The sequence below is a fragment of the Crocuta crocuta genome, unplaced genomic scaffold (genome assembly GCF_008692635.1).
Source record: "Crocuta crocuta isolate KB4526 unplaced genomic scaffold, BGI_CrCroc_1.0 scaffold193, whole genome shotgun sequence".
Lineage (NCBI taxonomy): Eukaryota > Metazoa > Chordata > Mammalia > Carnivora > Hyaenidae > Crocuta > Crocuta crocuta.
In genome coordinates, this window is record NW_027529624.1 from 7,935,011 (window position 1) to 7,946,466 (window position 11,456).

General features: G+C 53.2%; 1 protein-coding gene across 4 annotated transcripts in view; it reads left to right on the top strand.

Annotated features, from left to right (window-relative positions):
* Positions 1-11,456, top strand: part of GTPBP1 (GTP binding protein 1) — a 24,129-nt gene that overhangs the window by 7,945 nt on the left and 4,728 nt on the right. For all 4 annotated transcript variants that reach the window (XM_077762130.1, XM_077762129.1, XM_077762126.1 and 1 more), the window contains exons 3-10: positions 1,491-1,671; positions 2,305-2,653; positions 5,839-5,962; positions 6,815-6,929; positions 8,631-8,775; positions 8,896-9,078; positions 9,886-10,021; positions 10,609-10,787. In XM_077762130.1, the coding sequence (XP_077618256.1) occupies positions 1,491-1,671; positions 2,305-2,653; positions 5,839-5,962; positions 6,815-6,929; positions 8,631-8,775; positions 8,896-9,078; positions 9,886-10,021; positions 10,609-10,787 (1,412 nt within the window). The remainder of the gene's footprint in view (positions 1-1,490; positions 1,672-2,304; positions 2,654-5,838; positions 5,963-6,814; positions 6,930-8,630; positions 8,776-8,895; positions 9,079-9,885; positions 10,022-10,608; positions 10,788-11,456) is intronic.

An 11,456-nucleotide genomic window follows, 5' to 3' on the forward strand; every position in this document is an offset into this window, starting at 1 on the left:
GCAAAGGAAAGGTAGCCAGCAGTGTCCAGTGCTGTAGGGGTCAAGAAGAGGGCATTAGATGAGCAGTTGAAGGCCATTAATGACTTGAAAATTAGTTTCTTCTAGAGTCCTCAGAAATATAGTCCGCACATGCGATCACTGGTTTGAGATGCTTCGTGGTGGACGGAGGAACAGGGGAGGTAGTAGTAGCCTGGTACGCATGCAGGAGCGCGGGCAGAGGGGGTGGGCCTCCTCCTTTTCGAAGTTTAAGGATGACTCGAGCTTGTTTGTAAGGGTGAACCCGGAGGGAAGGGAGAGAAGGTGGGAAAAGGTACTGGAAAGTCTTTGCGAGGCAGTCAAAGAAAAGAGGTTGGGGCATGCTGGGAGATCAGCCTCGGGAAGGAGCAGTTACTCTCTGAGACCCAGAGGCTGGAGGAAGAGCTAACGGAGCTGCTGTGGGACTTGAATGATACTAAGTTGAAAGCCCCTTGCAGGGATTACCTTACAGTAAGCCCTCAAGTGACTGGTTGATTGTCCCGCGTCTTTCCGTTGGACACCCTTCCTCATTCTCCGCTCAGACTCATTTTTTTCCAGCTACTTGCTGGATGGTTTCACCTGGGCCACCTCAGTTAAAAATCTATCCCTAAAATCATTCTTAAATTCTCTCCCAATTTTCCTTTGACTCCTGTCCTCATTATCTCTTGCTTGGATTATTAAGATTATTTCCTAACTGGGGCTCCCCCTTTCTGGCCTCTCGCTCGCCATTGCACACCTTATACTGCTGCTCAAGACGTCTCTCTAACAGACAGAGGATCTGATCGTGTTACACGGCTGCCTCAACTCCTAGAGCTTCCCACTGCCTGGCACATCATGTGTTTTGCTGCTGTCTGATGTCTGTCTGCTCTTAACGGCTCCCACCTCTTGTACAGGGTCCCTCACCTCTTGACATCCTGCACCCAAGCACACCAAGCTGCTTACTGGCCCTTGAACGTGCCATGATCTGCCACGCTCCATGCTTTGCTCCTCTGCCTAGGATGTGTTTACTCCTTTCTCCGTAGGCCCATTTTTCCTACTTGGAGACCCAGCTTGTAGTCCGCATCCTACAAAGCTGTCCTCCGCTTCCCCAGGCGATGCTAGTTGCTCACACTTGACATTCTCTTTGTGTAATTCTATAGTAATGCACTCAGGTTGTATTGCAGTTAATTAATGTTCTGTCTCTCCCGCTGGGCTGTGAGCGCGCCAGGGGCACCTGTATTCCCAGTACCCAGCATGAGACTTGGCATAAAACCTTGGAGAGCCTTAGTGATTACTGTTGAATGAATTAATGAATCCCCTGCTTAAAGGGGAAACCCGTGGCACTATTGTTTATTAACTCTACGTGGGCCCAAGTTTCTGAAAACCATCAGGTAGAGAGAGGGGTGTTCTTCTCCAGGGCCCGGGGTGGGGCCTCTGGTAGGGGTGGTTGAATGGCTGACCTGTTAGCAGGCTGATGTCTGGGCTCTTGTCACCAGATGGAACTGAATATGGACTGAGTGAAGCTGACATGGAGGCCTCGTACGCCACAGTGAAGAGCATGGCGGAACAGATAGAGGCCGATGTCATCCTCCTGCGGGAGCGTCAAGAAGCTGGGGGCCGTGTGCGTGATTACCTGGTCCGGAAACGAGTGGGAGACAATGACTTCCTGGAGGTCAGGTGAGGAGGCCTTCAGAACAGTTGAGGGGCTCTTTACAGCATGACCCTGCAGCTAGGGCTTCACCGAGAATAGTGATTGAGCCTTTGGCACCTGACACATCCACTTCACTCCTTCCCTTTCGGTGGCAAGGACAGAGTGTCCAGAGATATGATAGCTCCAGTTTCTATTTCTATACTTTCTCATCCCTAGACGTCTCCATTCGGTAAGAGTGGAGGCTGGCCATACATTTGTGGCCGTTGTGTGGGCTGCATTTCCTTTCCCAGCCGAGCCACCCAGGCACCCTTATAGGCTGCGTTTTCTTATCTGTCAACCTGTGAGGCTAAAACCCGGAGTATTGGAGGGGAGCATTTTGGGCCTCTCTTGGCTTGGGGCTCATGTCTGGCAGCTTTGAGAAAGCTGGTGGATGTTAAGGGAGAGAGCCTTCATGCCAGGAGCCTAGTTCCTGCTGAATAATTCCTTCTGCCCTGGAGGCCGTGCTTCCTGGGACATCCCCAGTGTGCTCAGCCACAAATCGGAGGAGCAGCGGGCTTGAGGGGCTCAGGGGCAAGTCTGTCATTAGAGATCCAGGGACGTGGGGTCACTTGGCTCGCGCGCCAGCTCTCATGAGGACGCATGCATTCGTGTACGTGCAGGGTGGCAGTTGTGGGCAATGTGGATGCCGGCAAAAGCACGCTTCTGGGGGTCCTGACGCACGGGGAGCTGGACAACGGCCGAGGCTTTGCCCGCCAGAAACTCTTCCGCCACAAACATGAGATCGAATCTGGTCGCACCAGCAGTGTGGGCAACGACATTCTGGGCTTTGACAGCGAAGGCAACGTGGTAAACAAGCCAGACAGCCACGGCGGCAGCCTGGAATGGACAAAGATTTGTGAGAAATCCACTAAGGTCATTACCTTCATCGACTTGGCTGGCCATGAGAAATACCTGAAGACCACGGTCTTTGGCATGACTGGTCACTTGCCGGACTTCTGCATGCTCATGGTAAGTGGGATGTGCTCCTGAGGAGGGGGGGCTTCAGCCGGGTTGCTTGGGAGGGGGTTATGCGCAGGCGCTAGAAACTGTTTGGTGACAGAGGCCTGTTGATGTGGGGGTTCTGACGCTGGGTAAGGGTGACCAGTTTTACAGGGACGCCTCGTCCCCTGAGTGCCGCGGTCTTGTACCTTCCGTGAACTCTCTCCCTGCTGCCAGTTGTACTTTTACTTTTCAGAGGGGGCATAGAGGGGGTCTTCTCCTGGGGCCTACTTACCACCTTCAGAAATGGTTTCCCCTGGGGTGAGGCCGCTTTGCGGAGGCGATGCTACATGGCACCCACAGAGATGAGGAGACCTGGGAAGAAATGGAGGAGAGCAGAGATGACAGTCAAGAGGGCCCTGAGAGGTGGCCTCCTTCAAAGCCTGGGAGGAGAGGCCCCTGTGTGCCTGGCGCTGTGCTGGGGTCTGAAGACCTACCAGCGGGCAGGGACACCCCATGCTCCCATAGAGCTTATAGTCCAAGGAGTAGATTTTTTGGTGGCTCGTATATAGATCAGCTGAGCAGCGGCTTCTTTGTTGGATCATGTTCCAAAGTTTCCATTTGGGTCCCACCGATCTTCTTCCCCGGACAGAGAGTGGGAGGCCGTGAGGCCCACCGCCTCGCACACAGCTTCACAGCTTCTGCAGGGAGCACAGGCGAGCAAGCGTTCCTTTGGCAAGTGCTGCTCAAAGCCCCTCCCCATCTCCTGGCCCCTCCAGCTGCCTATATTAATAAGTGTAGCAAACATAAGCATCTGCTAAGAGCATAATTGATCGAGTTGCCCCACAAACACAGGTTCTCAGGCAAATTCTCCCCAAACTGGAGAGTAAAGAGGCAGAGCATATGTGCGCATGCTCGTGGTGGCTCTCTGCCCAGGGCTCTTGGGATCTCACTGAATCAGGATCTCCCATATCCTTGAGTGTTTCAGGGGCCACTACCAACTTTGGGCTAAGAAAGCTGTTCTACAGAAGGCCTTTCAGAGGAAGAGCCGTAGGGCATATTTGGGGGAGCTGTTGGGTTTACATTGAGGAAGGTGTAGAAACCAGTCTAAAGTAAGCACTTTTCTAACTAAGCTATAGTGAACAAGGGCAACCAAAGGAAATCCCTTCACCCTAGATGAAATGTTATACATTATCTGACTTTGAGGCTATAATCCAACTATTAAAAATTTCTGTAGAAGACAGTGGAGCCATTACTGCTCCAGGATAATAAATTTCCATGAAAAATAGAGTCTATAAAATATATAGACAACAGAGGGATAGAGCATTCTCTTTTCCCAGTTGGAAAGAACAGAAGCAAGTCTGGGTTGGACAGGAAAGGTGGTTGGAAGAAACGGGAAGAATTAGAAGGAAGAGAGAGGTGGTATCTTGATGTGAGCAGAGGACATCTGTGTCAGTGGGGTGGCGGCTCACTCGTGAGCTGGGATCAAACGAAGAGCATCACTTGAAACCGGTCTGGAATGTAAGGGACACCTGGAGTGGCTCAGTCGTTTAAGTGTCCAACTCTTAATTTCAGCTCAGGTTATGATCTCACGGTTAGTGAGTTCGAGCCCCATGGTCAGGCTCAGCACTGACAGCTCGGAGCCTGCTTGGAATTCTCTCTTCCTCTCTGTCTGCCCCTACCCTACTTGTGCTTGCTCTCTCTCTCTCAAAATAAATAAATAAACTTAAAAATTTTTTAAAAAGGGAAGAAACCATTCTGGAATGTATTAAGTGCTATATAAATATGTCATGACAATATTTATTTTGAGAGAGAGAGAGAGAAAGGGAGAGAGCATGTGGGCATGAGTAGGGGAAGGGCAGGGGGGGGGGGGGAGAGAATCCCAAGCAGGCTCTGCGCCTTCAGCGCGCAGCCCAACGCAGGGGCTCCATCTCACAAACCGCGAGATCATGACCTGAGCCAAAATCAAGAGTCAGACACATAACAGACTGAGCCACCCACGTGCCCCGTCATGACAACTTGAATTCAATTTTGTTCTAGTAACACATTCTAATGGTACAAAAACAAAAAGACGCCAAAATGCTTATAGTGAAACACCTCCCTTCCTCCTCTGTTCGGTTTCGAGTATTTCCAGTTTCTTAGGTAGCCTCCAGAGATACTTTGTAATCATACCAGCAAATGTGAATGTATCCTCTCCCTCCAATTTCAGACAGTCAGAAAAGTTGAAAGAATAGTGCAATGAATACCATCAACCCACCGCTCGGATTTAACAGCCGTTAACGTTTTGCTGTGTTCCTCTGTATTTGTGATGGATCCGTATGTGTGTTTTTGTTGTTGTTTTGGATGAACCATTTGAAAGCAGATTATAGGCGTTGGTTGGGACTCCTGACCCACAGCCACTTGAGTATACGCTCCCTACTGTTCCCGTAGCCGGAAAGGTGAACAGTTCTCTAATACCCTCCAGTATCCAGGTTCAGAGTGTTTCTATTCTCCCAGATGTTCCCCAAATAGCTTACTTTTTTCAAACCCTGATCCATTCTAACCCTTTGTTGGTTTTTTTTTTCTCTTAAAAACAGGTCTTAGAGATTATTCCCTATCAGTAGATAAGAGTCTTTCTTTGTTTTCGATAGCATGCTTGGTACATTTTCTATGGCACACTGGTACAGGTGCCCTAATTTATTTGGTCAGCCTTTATGGTGATACTGTAAAGCACTTATTGTTACAGGGAGGAATAGTAACAGTAATAACCGCGGCCACTGCCTGAACACCTCGTGGTGCTAGTTGTGTCCTGGGTCTCTGACATACGCCATAACACTTGAACCTTAACAGGCCCTCTAACGTGGATGGTAGTATCGCTCCACATTATAGATCAGGAAACTGGAGGCCAGTGATGTGAAACGGAATGTAGCCTTGATGGCTCTAGACCTTTGTTTTCCCGGACTGTCTGGGTTTGTCTTTGTTATTGTTTGCAAGTCTCCTCGGATTTGGATAGCCGACCTCGTTAGATCAGGGGTTAAAGCCATCTGTGCCTGGCCCAGCTTCCATCTACAGCTATTTGCTTTCCAGCCGAAGACTTCTGCCCCACGTGTCCTATTCTGAGAGAAGCCTCCGAGATGGGAGCTCTCTCTCGCCCCAGCCGCCTTTGCGCCCCTGTGCCCCACCCGGCAGCAACCTCTGTGTCCCTCGCCCTGACCGCTCTTTCTGTTTTCGGGCAGGTGGGCAGCAATGCTGGCATCGTGGGGATGACCAAGGAGCATCTGGGCCTGGCATTGGCGCTCAATGTGCCTGTCTTTGTGGTGGTCACCAAGATCGACATGTGCCCTGCCAACATCCTGCAAGGTAGGGGAGGCCTGCAGCGAGCAGCTGTCCCTCCGTTTGGGGCCGTCGGCCGCTCTGGTCCCTGGTGGTGCTGCCAGGGCTTCAGCCCAGAATCTTATGCTTTTTTTCCTTGTGCTCAGACCTTGGTCTGAGTTTCCGTCAACCCTGAATCTTCTGCTTCCTCTTTTGTTTAGTTCTAGGTCTGAGCACACCCTAGAATTATGCCGGCTCTTTGTTCCTTCTGGTTCCAAATATAGGAGGAGTCTTGAGACCCCTGAGCTGGCGCCTCTTTTCAGATGCCCCAGGGCCAGGGCATTGGGTTTTAGCATCTAAACAGGACATGTATCTATGGAGACATTTGGGCAGAGGCTCTGATTGCCTTCTATCGCCAGATGCTTCCAAACAGCCTTGCCTTTCTTCCTCACTGCTGCGGGTGGGAGACGAGAAGTAGACAGGTGTCCTTTTGAAATGCCTCATAAGGGCTTCTGTGGATGTGCGAATGTCTTAGAGGCCCCTCGTCTGATGAATTTTTATCGAGGAAGCTGAACATTCTGAGAAGAATGTTGCCTTTGTCATGGGCCCCCCAAGTCACTCGCTTAAAGATGTGGGTCTTTTAGAGACTCTGGAGAAATCTGACGGGTTTCGGGCTTGTAACCTTACCCGAGAGACCATATCTGTGCCCTTTCTAACTCTAGCAAGCACCTGCCCGCCCCAAGTTCTCATCCCCCTTTTGCTTTTCCAGGTGTGGCATTTAACACTGGTCTGTCCATCTGTCTCCTGCTTATATCAGTAAGGAGTGGACCAGTCTTGCTCTGGAAGCCTGGCGAAAGAGAAAGCTGTGTCCCCTAATTGTGTTCCATTTCACCCTTTAAGAAACCCTGAAGCTGTTACAGCGCCTGCTGAAGTCACCAGGCTGCCGGAAGATCCCCGTGTTGGTACAGAGCAAGGATGATGTGATTGTGACGGCCTCCAACTTCAGCTCCGAGAGGTAAATGGGTAGTGAGCACTGGCTTCAGGGCAGGCGTAGAGATTGGATGGGCTAGAAGGTTCTGGTCGCGGTACGAGTTCTCCGAGCCTGGCAGTGTTGCCCAGGAGTTCTTTCAGGCAGCTAGATCCTGAGATGCTGGCCTTGCTGAGGTCGGAATCCCAGCTGAGGCTTCCGTGTCTCCTTACCTGTGAAATGAGAATAATATTCTCCTCTCCCCAGCGTTCTCATAAGTGTTGGAAATGATGTGCATAAAGCATTTAGCACTGTGTCTGGCTGCTCTGTGCTACAAACGTAGCCATTTTTATTTTCATTTAAAAAATTTTTTATTTTTTATTGCAAAAAAAAATTTTTAATGTTTTTATTATTGAGAGACAGAGAGAGACAGAGCATGAGCAGGGGAGGGGCAGAGAGAGGGGAAGACACAGAGTCCGAAGCAGGCTCAGGCCCTGAGCTGTCAGCACAGAGCCCAACACGGGGCTCAGATTCATGAACCGTGAGATCATGACCTGTGCCGAAGTCAGACGCTTAACTGATTGAGCCCCCCAGGTGTCCCCAAATGCAGCCATTTTTCTAACTTACTATTAATTTTTTATACTGTTGTTTCCCAAAAGCTTTCTAATGACAGCTCTGTTTTGGCATTTACTTGTGTGCACGTATCTTTTGATCCCATAAATGTTTGTTGGGTGTTTGCTCTGTGCCAGGGTCTTCATCCGGGCATTGAGGATTCACAGTTGACTCAGGCGCCGTCTTTATCCACAGGGTGGTCCCCTCCTTGGTCAGAGAGATACTCTCTGGATGATAGTGAACTTGGTTAAGCTTGCTCCTTGTCCCAGAGTTTTGGGGCTGCTCCCGGCTTGGTCTGTAGCACAGGACCCAGAGCAGCCTGGCGTTTTGCTCTGTGGCTGTGCCCTGATGCTGTCTTCAGTACCACCAGGCAGCCAGCAGAGGGCGTATGTTTCATGGAACTGGCCCCATTTCAGTTCCTTCTGAGTTCCTCTTCTGTGCAGGCATTATTCTAGAAGCTGTGGGGAATATACAATTCCTGATCTCGAAAACTCTGATTAACCCTGGATAGGGGACATAGAGGCTGTTGTAATGACTGATGGAAAATGAGATGTAGTCACATGTAACAGACAACAAAAAGTTTTCCAAGAGCTGCCAGGAGTCCAGAGTGCCCGTCCAGGAAGGGTTTCCTGGAAAAATCTGCCTTGGAGATGGGCTCTGAAGGATGAGAGGATTTGTTAGTTGGGTAGGAGGGAAGGACGTCAAGCAGGATGCTAGGCATTTGGGAGAAGGGAAGGTTCTCCTGTCCGGCTGGCGGATAGGAATTGGAGAGAAATAAACCTGCACAGATGTTGGGAAGAGGGAATCCGGGCTGTCTCCTCCGCAGCAGAAAGGCAGGTAAGAATTGTAATCAAGCATGTGTGTGCTTTAGGAAGAGGCCGTCCTATGAGCCCGAAATAGAGCAGTGGTGGAAGGACAGGGACGAGGGGACAGATTGCAGAGAGAAAACGAGTGAGAGAAGAAGGCCTCGGAGCAGGTCTGGCCAGCAGTTGGAAGGCCAGGCAGAGGCGTAGGGCCCTGGGAGGCTGATGAGGCGGCCGCGGGGCCCTTAGCGAGTGGCATGCGTTCACCTCTGCCTGCCCTTCACGCAGGAGCTGGCCGTCTGAGCTCCTTTGTCTCTCTTCATCCTCCACTTAGGATGTGCCCGATATTCCAGATCTCCAACGTTACCGGTGAGAACCTAGATCTGCTGAAGATGTTTCTCAACCTCCTCTCCCCGCGCACCAGCTACCGGGAGGAGGAACCCGCTGAGTTCCAGATTGACGACACTTACTCTGTCCCAGTGAGTGACCGAGCAGCACGGGAGACTGGGTGGGCACTTCCTCCAGGGGCAGCAGGACAGCTGTATGGTGGGGAGGGCCCAAGCGGGCACAGACTTACTGGGCCTTGGCCTTCTCTGCAGGGTGTGGGGACGGTGGTGTCGGGGACAACGCTGAGAGGCCTGATTAAGCTGAATGACACACTGCTGCTGGGCCCAGACCCCTTGGGCAACTTCCTGTCCATCGCTGTCAAATCAATCCACCGCAAGCGCATGCCTGTCAAGGAGGTGCGGGGGGGCCAGACGGCCTCCTTTGCACTGAAGAAGGTGAGTGTCGAGAATATGAAGGTGACCCCCCCCCCCTCGGGTTCTGCTGGGCTGGGTGCTGGGCCGTTTCCGGTTGTCCTGGCTGCTCTGTAAGGCAGGGCTTACTGACCTCACTGTTACAGGTGAGCAAACGGGGGCTCAGAGCCTGAGTGACCCACCCAGGAACACACAGCTAGTAAGTGCAAGAGCCAGGACTTGAACCCAGGCCCGCCTGCCTGCCTCCTAAGCTCTGCTTGTCTTCCTAGTGCCTGAGGACGGCGCCCTGAGCTCAGTGGTGATGCGATACTAAAGATACTTCCCTCCTATGCAGATGGTCCCACTGCGTAGGGCTATAGGGGTCCATGCCAGATCCTCCTCCCCTTCAGCCTTCTGTCCCTCAGGGCTTGGGGTGAGTGCTAGCTGTCGGGTCGTCTACCTTCCCTGCCAGTCACATGAACCTGCGGAATGGGATTTCCTTAACTCCCTCCAGCAGTCACCACACCCCCCTGTCCCTGCCACCTGCATACTGGCCTGCCTGTGCCCTCTCACCTCCACTTAATTCTTACCCGTCCATCCAGGCCTGGCTGAAATGCTGCTTCCTGTGTGAAGCCTTTCCTGATCCCCGAGAGCAGTGTTTAGGCTTCCCAGGGGGCACTGAGTCGGCCCTGTATCGTCCACCCTGGAAGGCCTGTGGTCCAGTGGAGTAAGAGGGCAAGGCTGAGCTGGGGTGGTCTTGATTCCCAGAAGGGACTCCTGGTCCTCTGGCACCAGGGGATAGAGCCCTGGGCATCATTGTCCCTGAGGTCTGGGATTCCGTCTTTCTTTCAGATCAAGCGCTCGTCCATCCGCAAGGGCATGGTGATGGTTTCCCCACGCTTGAACCCCCAGGCGTCCTGGGAGTTTGAGGCCGAGATCCTCGTCCTCCACCACCCTACCACGATTAGTCCGCGCTACCAGGCCATGGGTAGGTGTCTAAGGGCACTGCCAGCCCAGGAGGCCCTCTGCTCTGACTCCCTCAGCAGAGTGTTCTAGCTCCCCGACCCCCAGAGTCAGGTCTCCATCCTGTTTAACGATGCCGCCCCCTCCGTTCTGGCCACCAGCTATGGGGTTATTTGGTCCCTGCACACGTCAGCCGAGTGCCAGCTCTGTGCCGGGCTCTGGAGCCCCAGGCTCGCCCTCAAGAGCCTCACGCTCGCTCCCTCAGCAAACGTCTCCTGAACGCAGCCGTGTGCCAGGCAGTGTTGCCAGGGTGCTAGGAACAAAGGTGGGTGAGGGCTCTGCTGTCAGAAAGCCAAAAGTCTAGAGAAGGTACACATGCAAACGGAGTGCCCTGTATTTGGGAACCAAGGCTGTGGGTCCAGGGACAGGTGAAGTCTAACCTAGTGTGTGCGGCAGCAGCAGACCCAGGGGCGGCCCTCCAGCTCACTTGGCCCCACGCAGCCCCCTGAGGCCTTTAGCCGGCCGCAGCTCCAGCATCTTCCACGTTCTCTCTCCTGCCCGGAGGCCACCGAGCTGCTCAGTCCTATCCTGACCTCCCGGCTCTTTTGACAGTTCACTGTGGGAGCATCAGGCAGACGGCCACCATTCTGAGCATGGACAAGGACTGTCTGCGCACCGGGGACAAGGCCACCGTGCACTTCCGTTTCATCAAGACCCCTGAGTACCTGCACATAGACCAGCGGCTGGTGTTCCGGGAAGGCCGCACCAAGGCTGTGGGCACCATCACCAAGGTATGGCCGAGCAGACCTCCTTGCCCAGCCGCAGGAAGCACTGGGGGCCATCCCAGTCCCGGGCTGTGAGCACAGCAGGAGAAGCCCTGCAGAAGCCCGCTAACTGCCGGGGACAGGGGCACTAGTTTCTGCCTTGGCAGAGCTGGAACCGTGCTCAAGTGTGGCCTCAATGCTGTGTTCTCTTCCCCCTGGGAGGCAGCTCTGGGCCTTCTTCCTCCCTGGGCTTTGGTGGTGACCGTGGAGGAGAGAAGGTGGCCTTGAGGCCTGGCTGTCCTACCTAGAAAACAGTGGTAGGAGAGTGTCTGGCCCCAGCCGTGGTCAGCCTCCGAGGGACCAGGCACAGGCTCCAGTCGCCAGGCGGGGGTGGGGGGCACCGTTACATCTGGGGGGGCACCCTTACAGGAGTGGGGGGGAGTACAGTGAATGTTGGACAGCTAGGGGGCCTGGGCTTGGGTTCCCTGGCCTTGAGCTGCTTCTGTGTCGTGGAGCCCACTTGATGCCCTCTGCAGACTTCACCTGTGGCCTTGGGTAGGGGCACCTGACAGAGTGGTTTGATTCTTGCCCCAAACAGCCTGTGTAAGATGTTGGGATCCACCTCAGGCTGCCCTTGCCTCCAGAATGGCCTTCCTTAGGCCCCTGCAGGCAGGTCCAGGGCTGGGCTGTGGGTGG